This window comes from Daucus carota, chromosome 3 (genome assembly GCF_001625215.2).
Source record: "Daucus carota subsp. sativus chromosome 3, DH1 v3.0, whole genome shotgun sequence".
Taxonomy (NCBI): domain Eukaryota; kingdom Viridiplantae; phylum Streptophyta; class Magnoliopsida; order Apiales; family Apiaceae; genus Daucus; species Daucus carota.
The window spans coordinates 49454115-49468804 of NC_030383.2; the positions used below are offsets into that span (position 1 = coordinate 49454115).

A 14690-nucleotide genomic window follows, 5' to 3' on the forward strand; every position below is an offset into this window, starting at 1 on the left:
CGTACCAATCCTGATTAACATATGACAAAAATATACGATTTCTACGGTTTTAGCATTACGCCCAATAACAGTGGCAGCGCTTAGTGGGAGTATAAAAATGTGACAGCTACTCTATAGGTGTGCAACATGATGAGAATTATATTTGTGGTGTGGCACGTTTTGGATCTCTGCTAGTGGATCCTCATTACTTTATTCCACATGACATAAAGTGAAAAAAGACTAATAATTTCTAATTGAAAAGGTGTGGAAAATTTTAAAGTGATACTATCTAATGGAAAAGGTGTGGAAAGTTTTATAATTCAGTGAACGTTCTTCAACACAAGCAGATACTCCCTTCGTTTCAAATTAAATGTCCATTTTAAAAAAATCACACAGTTTAAGGAATGCGGATGTTCGCAAGTTAATTGTATTAAATGATCAAAATATATGAAGTGAGATTGATCTAGGAAATATAAATAAGAGATATGTGGAGTAAAATTGATTTTGAAAATATGATTTTACGTTGAAAGTTGAAGTGGACATGTAAATTGAAACGGGGGAGTATTAATATTTTATTAATAGGGTTCTAGATGTTCAGCAGAAATTTGATTACCGGTTAAAGGTTGGTGATCACATTGCGTTTTACCCAGAAAAGCTAAGCCAGAGGGACGATCTAATCTTTAATCAAGTTAAAAAAAGCAAGCAAATAGGGTAGACTTGTTGGTTATGATTTCCTGTTAGATAGTTACAATTTGTTTTCTCCGCATCTATACTAATTTTATTACATGTTACTAGCTTATAGCCCGTGCAAGGCACGGGAGCTTTTTAATTATTTATAAACCTTTTAAATATATTATAAATAGTGTGAAAAAATTTAATTTATAAATAATAAATTAAAATTTGAAATTATGATTTGTTTGTAAGTTAAAACTGTTGTAAATACACCATCACAACCACTAATGACTTCAAATAAACTATTGTAATCAAGTTATTCTTTTTCTCGTATGTATCATGCCAAAGTATTAAATTCTTTCTATCAAATTTTGATATATTTTGAGTAGAATATGTGACGCCAACTTCTATTGGATTATATTTATAAATATATTTTATATTAGAATTATTATAATGTTATTTAAATATTTTTCTAAAAATATATATAATAATTTGTTTTGAATTAAGAAAAGGAATCATAAACATGCAATAGAAGGTAGAATCTATTTTGGATTAAGAAAAAGTTTTTGTATTCTCTCCTCACATAAATCCGGCTTATTAATTTTAAAATATATTATATAAAAATTGTGACGGTGTGATTTATATGATTTTACAAATAAAACTGGTAAGAAATATTTATTTTGTATTTAAAAAAATCTTAAACACGTGAAAGACGGAATTTGTTTTGCATTTAGAAAGGAATTATAAACATACAAGTAGATATCAGTTACCTTATAGAACAGAAGTTAATTTTTTTTCAATCTAACTGTACTTATTTGTTCAATATACTATCCAACAGATGATAAACTTTTGAACCATAGGACCATGCGACCAAATTATCTCCCTTACGCTTATTATATATAAGTATATAATAAGTGAATATAGAAATTATTAGTAATATTAAAGTTTGATCACATGTTTTTGATCGGTTTTGAAATTGACAGGGTTGTAATTCGAGTTGAGTCGGTCGACTTTCGAGCCAAACCTAATTTGAGCCAAGTTTAATCGAGTCGAGCCGAGTCAGCTCGTTTAACAATTGAGTTTAAATCTCTGCATTAACTTCTTTTCTCTCTCTTCTTTTATAAAAAATAAAGAGGGTGCATTTTTTGAAATTTTCATGAATTGTTTTCAGTCTATGAATTTTAATAGATTGTATGTGATTTTCCGAGGTGTATTGAATTGGGATGATGCGGCAGCGGTTTTTTTCTTTTTTTCCCGGGAAAAACCAACAAGCAATGAAGGAGATACCAGGAATATTTTTGACTGATTTTTTTCAGACTCGTTATATTTTTGATCAATTATGATCGTTTTTAATATTTTCGACTGTTAACGATCGAAAATAAGTACTGGTCGAAATAGCGGTCGTAATTAGCCGCTTTTCTTGTACCGTTAAAAGAGGAGAAGAGTGTGAGAATTGTTTCTAGAGTTTGATAAATCTTAATAATCAATCAAGTTATCATGGAGTAAAACTCAAGTAGTATACATTACAAGAGTCCTCAGCATTCACCAAGAGATATCTCTTAGCTACATGCATGATAAGTTTGGCACACCCTAGGAACAATCTTCTAAGCAGATAAGTGAAACAAACTACTTAATATTAATTTATCCTAACATGCGCCCTCAAGTTGGATATCGAAATGCTAGTCCTAACTTGTGAACTAAAAAGTCTCAGGCCTTCGACAAGGTAATGGTTTTAATTTGTAAGCACATCAGCAAGTTGATCCTCTGTCGAAATATAAGCAACTTGAAAAAGATCTTTATGAACTTGCTCCCGTACAAAATAAAAGGCAGGAGCTACATGTCCATCCATAAATAAAATTATGTAGTGAAGAAATTTATTGTAACTGATTAATATTGCCTTTTTCTCTAGTACGGTAGTACCCCAGACATAAGTTGGAGAATGCATAAATGGAGAAAGCTTGTTAACACACTGAAACCTTGAGGATGTTCACCAACTTACTAATCGAACTTATTTACGAACTTGTTCATGAGCCAGTTTCATATACTCACAAACAATTCTCAGAAACACATTAATGAACTTATTCTCTAACTATCGGGTTGAACTACAATATCATGTTCGGCTCGTCTATAAATTGATCTGTAATATTATGTCCAAGGCGACTCTGTTTATGAATCGGTGGTCAATCCTAATATTTGTATTAGAGCTCTGGGGGGTCGGTCAGCATGGTCTAATACAGTAAAACTTAATAATTTTGGTGAATGTTTGCCATGTGATTACTGCGTACTGGCCCTCTTCTGTTATGATCATCACACGCATCTGTTTGTCAGAGTACATAACAACATTGTTCTTCTTACTTAAAATCGATTACCTAGTTATAATGTGGCGGTCTACTGACTTGTCCAGGTACAAGTGTCATGCATTTTTGGTTCGATATTGCTCACACATGATACCATGTTATCTGACCAAATCGGACTTAGACAAACATTCATCATAAGTGAAAACAACCAGGTTTATACGTCTGTACCGTCCTGCTCGTCTCCCACCACAGAGTATTCCTAACCAACTGACAATGCAGTTGGAAAACACTTTCCTGTAGTATAAATTAACCAAGTTTGAGAAGCTGAGACATTTTGTGAAAAAATTCTGTGCAGGGATGTTTGGAGAGACTTCTCCATACTCATTATCTTCAAGATTAGCATTATTTCACCTAGAATCGGGAAAATAACTACTCATATGGTTCACCGGAACTATATGGTTCCCTATATATGTTCAACACTCAGAATAAAATAGCCAAGAAGCACCCTTCACATTCACCAGTCTATACATTGTCAAACATTAATCCAGATGGAATTGCTAGAAAAGATATGCTTTTCGCTATAGCCTGCAAGTGCCCTTCAGACTTCATAGCACAATCCTGATTGCGCAAGGGTCAAACATACTGCAAAAGTGCAGATTCTTATTTATTCTGTATCTGTACTATCCCTTCAATTAAGTGCCTGAAAAACTCCTGTGTTCCCCCAAACTTAAATGCTTGATGATGAATCGATGATAATTAATAGTAAACGGTACCTGCATTGGTTCACTGGTGACAGAATCACACAGGGGCTAGTGAGATCTATAAACATCACCAGCAAATGAAAAATCATATAGGAGTATTTGATATAAAAAATTAAATTAATGAACCTCGGCCGGGGCAAACAAATAATAGAGAGTTGTCAGCTTTTATATTTTTATTGTAGTTCAGCACCCACAATTACAATGATCTGGTTTAGCCACCAAGTGTCATAGATATAGTACTGTAGTACAAATTTTAAGCTTTGAATTAGTGCAATATCCCAATAATTAGATTGAATAAAAAAAGTTGAATTTCCTAAAATTTTATATCCCAGAAAGATATTTTTTTGGCAGTGGATGAAAGGGCTTGGGATCCTTGAACTTGCCCATGTTGGTTACTATTTCCCTTTCTGCTGTCCCATGCAACTTCACCAAATAAATGTTGCCACTCAAAATCAATCTATAATGGGAATGCATACATAAGCACACACACACAACTTTCATATACTAAAATCCAGTCTGTTTCTTTGGGACCGATTAATATGTTTGTTCTCACTATCCATCTCGTCCTCGTTCATGCATTGCTCCAAGAAGCAAGCAAGAAATAGATTGTCTGGTCAAAAGGGAGTCAATCAATACACCATTAAGATTTTGGGTGGGTTCAAGCTCAGAAAGAAACAATTACAAAGATGCTTTAAGAGGTTCATTAGCTCTCAGCATTGTTGATAGAGAAGTTAGAGAAATGAACCCACACTGTCCCCATTATCTTTAGGCATGCTTTGTCTTGCGAAGCTGTCTATTTGAGATACAATGCATCTGCATTCAAAAGTTCTCTAATTTTCATATAATTTGTAAATAAAATCTGTATAAAGTGAAATAGATGGAAAATGCATTGCTTTTAGTATAATATACTCTTAATCATTCAGTTGCATGTATTGGCAACATCCATCAGATTTTATGAATCCATCTATTTGTGGGTTCCATTTTCTATCTCAGTGTCATTTGAATTTGACTACTGAGCTGCTTTACAAATTGCACAATTGTGTATTGCTCCTCTGTCCCTAATGATTGTCTTGGCATCTGTTGATCCACGAGACCTCGTCCGACTGACAGTAATCAATTATGTAGTTGATATTATTTGGAATTTTGGATAAGATTTCGGTTCTTGGTTTGGTTAATCATTATTACAGTACGAATAAATTTTCATGATCATTATTAATTATTTAGAAAGGATTAGTGTTAAAGCATGTACCAGTTATACATAATCGGGATGAATTTCCATAATCATTTACATAGATACTAGCAAGAATCAGGGGATCCTGACCTCTGCTCAAGCACCTGTTGTGCTGACATTCGAAAAATAAAAATAAACTATATCAGAATCAGATAGGCCTTCATATAGGTCCTTTCAGCATGTATGTTGCAACATATTTTCTGCTCTTCTTGTACTCAAAGAGTGGCAAACATGACTTCTGTGCGTATGAAGGGGACTCTGCCTCCTCTTTCGTGCTCAAGACAAATACACAAGTTTCCGACTGTTTTTCACATTTATTATCCGTGAAAAGTATGTTAACGTAGTAATCCTATAAGTTACCGATTCTCATTTTAGTATTCCACAAACCATTTCATTCTTTTAGTTAATTCTTTCATACTCTAGTTCAGTATTTCTGCATTATAAGGTTTACTGAGAACCATTCAAGTGTTCAAATTCGAAAAAAAAATATCTCTGCACAATGCACATACATATTATCTTAACAAATTGGCTATTGTGCAATTTGTGGCTGTGAATAGTAATTTGGTTATGTACATATATCCACATGGACCTACATTATTAAAGCTAACATTTAAGTCTCTTGTCAAAAAAAAGAAGCTAACGTTCAAGTCTGTATCAATAAGCTGTTTTTGTCAAGAAAAAGGGTTACTCTCAGGAAACAAACAGACACTGTGTCTCTTTGCATATTAGTCCCTAAGCCAGATTTGCTTTTGCTGCTATAATTGGTAACCACATATTGAACTAATAATAGATTTTTTTTTTTTGCATCGTGTTGAACTTTTGAACACAAAGTTGAATTCAAATTTGTACCTTCACTGGAAAGGTCTAACTCCACAACCACGGTGGCAAAACAAGTTTTCGGTTAAAAGTGTAAGATATACATGCATATATTATAAAGGTCAGTGGGGGCAAGTACCCTCATTGTCCCATGTCCATGCAAGTCATTGATCAATGACAAAAAAGCTTTTTATATCAATTCAGTCAATAAACACCCAAATTTTCATAATAGTGTTTTCCGGTTATTAACCGAGTATAATTCTCATTTTACTCGTTGGCCAAATTTATTTAAGGTCAGTTTTAATAATATTTATTGTAAACTGACCCATAACAATTTTTTTTTCTTCTGAATCTAACTTGTAAAACCAAAAACCAGTCACTTCCAGGTTGATCATTTGTCAAAGATGAACTGGTACTTTTGAGTTTTTTTATTTCACATCATGGCATCATTAGAATAATATAGGCTCCTTTTAAATTCTCTTCCTAAAATCTTGAAGTGTTATAACCAGAGTTTACTTGTAGGTACCTTTGTTGAGTAATTTGAATGATCTGTTGATATATCTTTATGCATTTTTGGACACACTTGAACCTATGTATGTTGTCTTCCTTATGGTAGTGATGCTAATTTGACGAAAAGTTTTTACTAGAATCTGCTATGGATGATCTCTTGTTAAAAATTGAAATATTAAGAACAATATTATAAATTTTTGATAAAAAGTTGTCAACAATTCTTTTATATTCATATGGCTTGTTCATAAACATAATCAAGACATATTCTGTGCAATCCTTGCCAATGATGACAAGCTAGTAATGAACTCGGGATTTTGTGTACGATAGGTCGCATATGAGAAAAACGCAAAACTCAAAATAAACAAACAAGAGAAATAAGTATAACAAACTCTGTCATATGAAACAATTATTTCAAGAATTTGTCCACACGTGTGAGGATTAATACAAGTAAATGATAACACGTGTGCAATTAATGGGTATAAAATGAAAAGGGGGACAGACAAACTAAAACTGACGGGGATAGTGGTTGAGGGAAAATAAAGGATCTTTTCTTCATGAATTGTATGGGAGTGTAGGGTAAGAGCCAAAAGTAAGGTCAAGGGGACCAAATTGTGTGCCAGCAACTTCTTCATATCCTCTTCTTCCAAGGACTTGCATCTTTTGTGCCTCATATGCCTTCGCTCTCTGCACAAATTTATAACAAAAACATTTTAGTACAGTTGCATTTCTTGTAATTCTAATTTATCCGATAACCCGAAACATAATTTAGACTGATCTTGCACTTTGATTTGTCGCGTGATGATAAACATTAAAAATGAATTTAAGCACCTGAAGTGGTTCAAATGCATCAGTGTCAGAGTTGAAATCATGAAATGTGCTTGCTGCAGTGAGTTTCATTGAAAGGAACTGAAAAAGAAGAGAAAAACAAATAGTAAGTTAGTCTTTCACTTGCTAAATTTCTGTTCATTAAAACAAATAGAAGAATATTGGTAGAGACTCACGTCCACTTGATTCTGCAGAGACTGAACATAGTTAATAATCTCATCCAGCATTACTGCCATGCCCATTGTCTGCCAATAAGTTCCGAAAAATGATAAGTCCAGTGTCATTTCTCGTCAAAAAAATCATTCCTCTATAACAGAACTAGTAGTATATCTGCAATATGGATAAAAAGTTCACCTTGTGGCAACCTGGTACGATGTCTTGCAAGCATTTTATTTTTTCGTTAATTTTTCCCCTTCGGACCTGTATCATATCACTTTCGCGTCATTAATCAGATCAACCAGGAGGGCAAATTGGCAGCAGACAATAATGTTAGGGACCAAAACCAAGGGAAAAAAGTAAAATGTTTTGGAATCTTCTTACCCTTTCTGCTAAACTGTGACTATCCGTTGCTTGGCCCCTTCTCGCTCTGACATGTACCACATCCTTCGGTTTCTCTTCTTCCTTGTCACTGCTTTTCAATCTTTTACCCCTTCCGCAGCTCTGTTAACAGTAAATCAAAGGTTAGACAAAAAAAATTCATTCATAAACAGAGTAATTAAGCTAGCAAAAGGAATAGCAAAAAAATTTTCACAACTAATGCAAGATTCTACACTTAATTTACTATACATTTTTTCTCTTGCTTCCGCTTTCAGAAGCCTGAGGAGTTGAGTTATCAGAACAGCTTTCCACTTCATGTAATGCTGCCCTCTTCTTGGACTTGTGGAAATCATTTTCCGCGACAGGGGCAGATTCTTGCATGACATTTTTATAATCTTCCGAAAACTCGGGAAAATTATCTGCCAAGTTACCGGGGAATTCAGGCACTTGAGCAATGAAATTCTCGAAAGAAAAACCTGCCAGGCTATTAAAATTAGAGTTTGAGGTGTGCATGACACTTGGATTTAATTGCATGAGCTGATTCATGAGGAGGTCCATATTTGGATCAAACTCAAGCAGAGAAAGTGGTGAGTTGAAGGTCTGCATATCTGATGTGTATTGAGCCATGAAACTTTATGTTTTTGAGAGCGTAAGAAAAGAGACAAAGCGCGCAAATATGTTTTGGTGCTTATAGATTGTGGGAGTGGTATATATAATGTAGGATCACTGTTGACCATACCTAATAATACATTGAACTTTTCCTATCACAACAGTAGCTCACAAATTCTTTCAAGGTATCCTAAATTAAATTATTTTAGATTGACATGATTTGAGGTGTTATTTCAAACTCTCAGTTTTATATTATCTTGAATTTTAAATGAACTTTAATTCCAAATTATTTTTATATCCAATCATGTAATTTAATCAAATTCAGAATTTCTAATCAAATCAAGGATTCAAACGGGCCATAATATATGATATCGATTATATGATCACAATATGCGAGGAAAGTAATATAGTTATCAATCGGGAGACATACATGTACAACAACAAGAATATGTGTTACATAATAATAAAATTTGTAACATTTTGTTCGTAATACATACATGAGTCATGTTCCTCTTATTAGAACTCTTAGCGTAAGAACCATTAGAATATTCTAGTATTAATGAGGGTTCTGCAGCAACTGCACATGCAAAAAGTGTTGTGTTTGTGTTAAAATTATTTTTGAACACACACGACAGAATGATACATATTTAGATCATGAAAATCTATTAAAATTTAGGGTTCTCTTTGGTTCTATGATTCTATATCAAGGAGGAGTTCTCTATTGAGCGCGACTCTACATATATAGTTTCCAAATCTCCAATAAAAATGTATATATTTCAACCCTAATATGCAGCCATGTGCTTATTATAATCAAAATTATTCATATATAATTTTATGAAAGATATTTTGAAACAGTTTGTCGTATATTATTATCCGATACAAATCATATTTTATTTTCGCAACAATATAGAAATTTTTAATATAAAAAATTAAGGAGACGGTGACATATTTTAGCTAAGCTTTGCAGCAAAAGATAGATACAGTAGTGCAACTTCATCACTTGAAAACAAGTCAGTATCCAACTAGCTGGTGATCCATGATACATAAAATTAAACAAATACATGCATGTAAAAGAGAGTTGGGGAGTTGCCGTTGCTACCAAAAAAAGAAAAGAGTTTAAAGGGAAGCATTTGGAGGGGCCACGTGGAAATTCCAGAGTCAGATAATTGTGTTCCCCAGGTAGGGCCAAATCAGGAGGTATATCCAGTAGTATGGGCCATTGTTGGCCACTAGTACTTACTATTTCCAAAAGAATATTTAATTAAAAAGATTTAACAAAGCTGGATACTTGAGACTATTTTTGGGAGCTAATGGGGAATAATTGGAAGCCAATGAGATTAAATGGGGGGAAAAAAAAAAGAAAAGCAAAAGGTATGGAAGAAAGCTAGAGCCTTTTTAAGTGAAGACAAGTTGGTAAGCTGTGGATGTATAAGGCAGATGTTCCATGCATCTGAATCAGTTCTGATATGATGTTCAACCAAATGCTGTTCAGGATTCACACAACTGACAAACTAAGCACAGTTCTTGATAGCTGAATAATATTATGGAGAACAGAGTTATACAAGTGTCTTTTGAGCCCTTTAACTAATAATAATATAACATATACAAGAGAAAAATTGATATATAAGTGAAGTATGTTTTGGATACAGACCGATAAACGGGGGATTTACATAGGATGTATGAATAGCATGATCTACAAGAATTTTGGAACCTATCTATCTACCTTCATCCATGGAAGAACATGATATAGAATTTCTAGAATACTCCTCAACAAAACTACTGCCACCAGAGGCTTTGGTAATATCAGTTGGGATACTACTACCATTAGTGTTGGTTGGAGTACCAGAAGAAGTGGTCCAGTGGCCACCGCGGCCCTGAATTGCAGGTATGCCAGGTTTTGGTAAAACAAATGAATCACTTGATAACATGAGATATATAGAATTCATATCAGGTCTCTCCGAGACACTAGCTTGACAGCATAATAATCCAAGTTGTATGCACATTGCTGCCTCGTCTGGATTGCATTCAGTAAGACTTGTATCGACTAATTCCAGCGTCTTTTTGGCTTGAAAGAGTTCCCATGCCTGTTAGAAGAGACAAGGTTGTGAGTAACACATATTTAGGTGAACCATTATGTTTTACATGTTTAACGTTAAAATATTATCCACAGAGCAGAAGATGTTACAGTCTAGATGTCTATTATGTAACCTATGTTGATGTTATAGGTTGTAGCAAACAGTGATTTTCATACCATTGAAGAATGCTGATTAGTGATTACCCAGAATTATGCACGTGCTAAGAGATAGATATTAATACATAGACATCAAATTCAGGTATATTTCAAAAAATAATGCTATGGAAGTACAGACCCAATACGTAATCCGCCTGGAATATTTCACTCCATAGCAAAGTTTATATTCATTCAGATGTAGTTTAAACTGTGCAAGTAAAATTTCTACCAAATCATCACGAAGCCAAAAGCATCGAAAAAAAATCAACATATCAGCTGATAAGAGTTTGTATACACCTTCATTTGAATCAATACACAATCTGATATTTTTTTTTTTTTTTTTTTTTTGGACAAGCATACACAATCTGATATTATTAGTTGCCAGTAAGAGGATGATTTCATCAAACTCGAAAAAGAGAAAAATAATGGAAAATGGAGACCATCTCAAAAGAAATTTTACTGAATTTTGACATCTCTTCAGTGAAATACCATATAATTTCCTGTTTTCAGGTAAACGCTCCTCAAATATTACATACTACCCGAAGTGTAAAAGAATACTTCAGTGCCAGGACCATCAAAATGAAATCCCACCCAAAAACAGTAGAGCAGAAAGCAGAATTAATATGCTCTCTAGCTATTTTGTAATAACTAGGGAGGATGTTCAGTATTTCAGCTGACTTACGTAGCTTAAAAGATCTGCCTTTGGTCCAAGCAGCTTGTCAAAATTTTTCCTGCCACTCACAATCTCCAGCAGCAAAATTCCAAAGCTAAATACATCTGTTTTCACTGACAAATATCCACGCATTGCATACTCAGGAGCCATATATCCACTGAATAAATAAGAGAGAGAATTTAACTTAGTAGAAGGAAAAATAAATCAGATGGGCTAATAAAGGACTTTGCCTACTCCATTATTTCAAGTTATGGTGGTTTTGAATATAACATATACAATTTAACACTGCTCGAATTACTAAAAAGTATTATAGAAAAGGGATATTGGCAAACTCACTGGGTACCAGAGATTTTAAATGTATTGAAATGCGTGTCATCCCCCGGAAATAGCCTTGCTAACCCAAAATCAGAAATTTTAGGATTCAATTGCTCATCCAACAATATATTACTGGCTTTAATATCTCGATGAATGATTCGTACAGGGGCTTCTTCATGGAGGTAAAGAAGACCCCTAACAACACCTGTGATTATTTGGAATCTGTGGGTCCAATCCAGTGATGCAGACTTCCTTCTATCTGGAAAATCAATATGTATTTATCAAATATAACAGCTTCACACCTGTCTTACAATCTTACTAGTTTTTACATTATTTACATTTTACAGATAAAGAAGTTCAGCATGCACATAGGATTACCAAAGAGACAATAGTCAAGGCTCTTGTTCTCAAGATACTCATACACAAGCATCTTTTCAGGTCCTTCAACACAGCATCCCAACAACATGACCAAATTCTTGTGCTGAACTTTCAACAGAAGTTTCACCTCATTAGTGAATTCTCTTAGTCCCTGTCTTGATTCTAGCGACAGCTTCTTCACAGCTACTACTTGACCATTAGGCATAAGTCCCTGGAGGAATCAAACTTAAGTACGGTTTAGTCTTAATGCAAAAGTCTGGTCCCTTGGGATATTTCAGTTAGTATAGAACAAAAGCTTTCAATGAAATCGTTAATTTTAACCATTTTTACAGGAACTAATCTTTTTTGGAATTTCATTATATGCACTCATTTTTTTGCAGATCATCTAAACAATATAAAGCACTTAACTATGTAGCAAAGCAAACAACCTAAGCTGATTGAGTCTCATTATATTGAGTAAAGTGTAAGATACTTCTTGACAGTTGTGCTAAAACTGTAAACAAGTAAAGAACATTAGTGTGGGTAGTGAAACCATCATGGATACCCCCCCCCCCCCCCCCCCCCCCCCAACCCACACACACAAGAAGTTCAATAATACTGGTATCAAAATAAAAATTACAAAAAAAACATGCAACGTGACATTGAATATGACCAATAATTTTATTTAACTCAATAAAAAGAATATTCATAACCGATAACCTAGTAATTTCCAGATTTCTATTTAGCAAAGACAGCTCTATACATATAAAAAACTTAGCAGCAAGAAACGAGAGAATTTTTAGTAATAGACTATTGAAAGATTTAATAAATATAAAACCAATTTCATTTTGCAGTTCATCATTTTCACAAGATAGTAAAATTTTTTACAGAGAACAAAGTTCTTCATTAAAAGAACACCTTTTGAACTTGAGATGTTCTTTAACAAAAACACTTCTGCCAGAAAAACAACATTACTCCGACAAATACAAACACCACAATTTTCCGAAACTAATGTAGACTACAACAAAAAAACTATGCAGAATAATAGAATATAACATACTGGTTCTCCATTTCTCATTCCAACTTCAACGCGTAAATATATAATAAAAACCCAACAAGAAACTAAAGACAGTACCTTATAAACGGGGCCAAAGCCACCATGCCCAAGCATATTCAACTCAGAGAAAAAGTTAGTAGCAATCTGCAAAGCTCGCAGCTCAAAAAACAAGTTCTCCAACCCCCAACCATCATTACCACCATCTTCATCCCCCTTAGCTCTGCATCGCATTAGCCGCTTCTTCAAACAAATACACAGGCCTCTAAAGAACTTCATTCAAGCATTACACCAAACACGTTGTGTGCAAGTTAACTAAACGTTATAATTCTAGAAATTCACTGCAGCTAGGTTGCAAATTAAACCGCGTTTCAGGGAAAACTAGACTGCATTCAATGACTTCACCAATATGGGAGAGATTGAAAATTTGATATGATTTAGGTGTGTTCTCCACAATTACACGAGTACAAGTAATATGACTTTTACATGTATAGTCAATTACGCATCATGCAAGAGCAGCTCAATTAATTATTATGGGACCAGGTCCCTGGACCGGTTAACCAACATCCACATCCTGCGTCGTTGGAAGCCCGTCCAGCGCTTTCGTATTAAAATTTTAATATGATCCTGACCACTGGATATGCATCCAATGGTCCAGGATGTGGATGTTGGTTAAGCGCAACGCTACCCAATTATTATTAATACTAATCAACCGAATGATTAGTTTGATTTAATAAATTAAAGAAAATGTTTGATAATATATGAGCAGTTTCATGATAATAATAATAATGATATCGAGATACTGGGATTATTAAGGTGATGACAAATGTCTGCTCAGTTGTGCAGTGAATATATAACGACTAAATTTTAATATTTTATTGAAATCAGTTGGATAAAGTCAAATAATGTGACTTTATCTTGTTAACGTCACGTTCGAAATTGTGTGACAGGAACAGGAAGTTTTCAGTTTGACAAGTTCTGAAGAGACTACAGGAAAAAAATGTACTACTCGTATTGAATTAGCTGGGACACGTATAAAAAACGAAGGAGTTGGAGCTGGGATTTTGGAGTCTACCTTCGGATTATTAGCTTATTAGCAGGGATTGAATCACTAAAATATGAGAAGTTAAGAAATTTATTTTTTTTTAAATTTATTTTTATTTTAACTTGCAGTCCCTGAAGTGCACTGATAAAATGCTTACCGGTGAAAAATCATTTTGGTGGTGCTGTTGTGTGGAAAAGAGGGGAGAACTTTGAGGAATTTTATAGTGCGGGGTGCACTTTAAGTTGTTCTGCTTCATGAGGATTCAATTTCAGTCCTCTCTGATGCGCAAATTCTAATGAGTGAGCCAGGGGACTGGGGAGCCTGATCACAAGGCAAAATGCAGATGTCTTAGGTAGAGCCTCAATTATAGCTTCATCACATTAGATACGACAACTGTCCTGAGCAGGTACCGATTAGTACTTGGTAAAATGTTCGTCTCCTGGAAGGGTGAGTCACCTTCTTCTAGTCTCTGCTGGACAACAAACAAATCAAATTTAGTCGCGGACATTTTACAAAAAATTGATGAATTAATGTTTTTATCAGGTGCATGTTAGTTCTAATTTACATGGTAAATGTTAATCATATTAGATTTGTGCTGAATATGACAAGTTTTTTGAGCTCTGGTTGTGCCTGGCTGCCTATATTGCGGCATATATCACATCACACTCAGGTCTGTTTGTTTTTAGATATAGAAGCAGGGGCAGAGGGAAGCTACCGCCGTCATCAGTGGCCGCATACCTTAACTCTGGCGATCATGATTTGTTTTCCTTTTGTGTATA

The 14690-nt window shown here is 34.2% G+C and overlaps 2 protein-coding genes across 2 annotated transcripts; both read right to left on the minus strand.

The window, feature by feature from the left end:
* Window positions 1–6641: 6641 nt before the first annotated feature.
* Window positions 6642–8326, minus strand: LOC108213316 (transcription factor BEE 3). The gene is made up of 6 exons (XM_017385097.2): window positions 7878–8326; window positions 7632–7751; window positions 7446–7511; window positions 7268–7336; window positions 7095–7172; window positions 6642–6950 (listed from the first exon to the last, which is right to left on the minus strand). The coding sequence occupies exons 1-6, from the start codon at window positions 8253–8255 to the stop codon at window positions 6819–6821; spliced, it is 843 nt and encodes a 280-aa protein (XP_017240586.1). The 5' UTR covers window positions 8256–8326; the 3' UTR covers window positions 6642–6818.
* Window positions 8327–9840: 1514 nt separating this feature from the next.
* On the minus strand, window positions 9841–13661 carry LOC108210870 (cysteine-rich receptor-like protein kinase 43). The gene is made up of 5 exons (XM_017382316.2): window positions 12948–13661; window positions 11834–12044; window positions 11477–11714; window positions 11150–11297; window positions 9841–10321 (listed from the first exon to the last, which is right to left on the minus strand). The coding sequence occupies exons 1-5, from the start codon at window positions 13143–13145 to the stop codon at window positions 9953–9955; spliced, it is 1164 nt and encodes a 387-aa protein (XP_017237805.1). The 5' UTR covers window positions 13146–13661; the 3' UTR covers window positions 9841–9952.
* Window positions 13662–14690: the final 1029 nt, after the last annotated feature.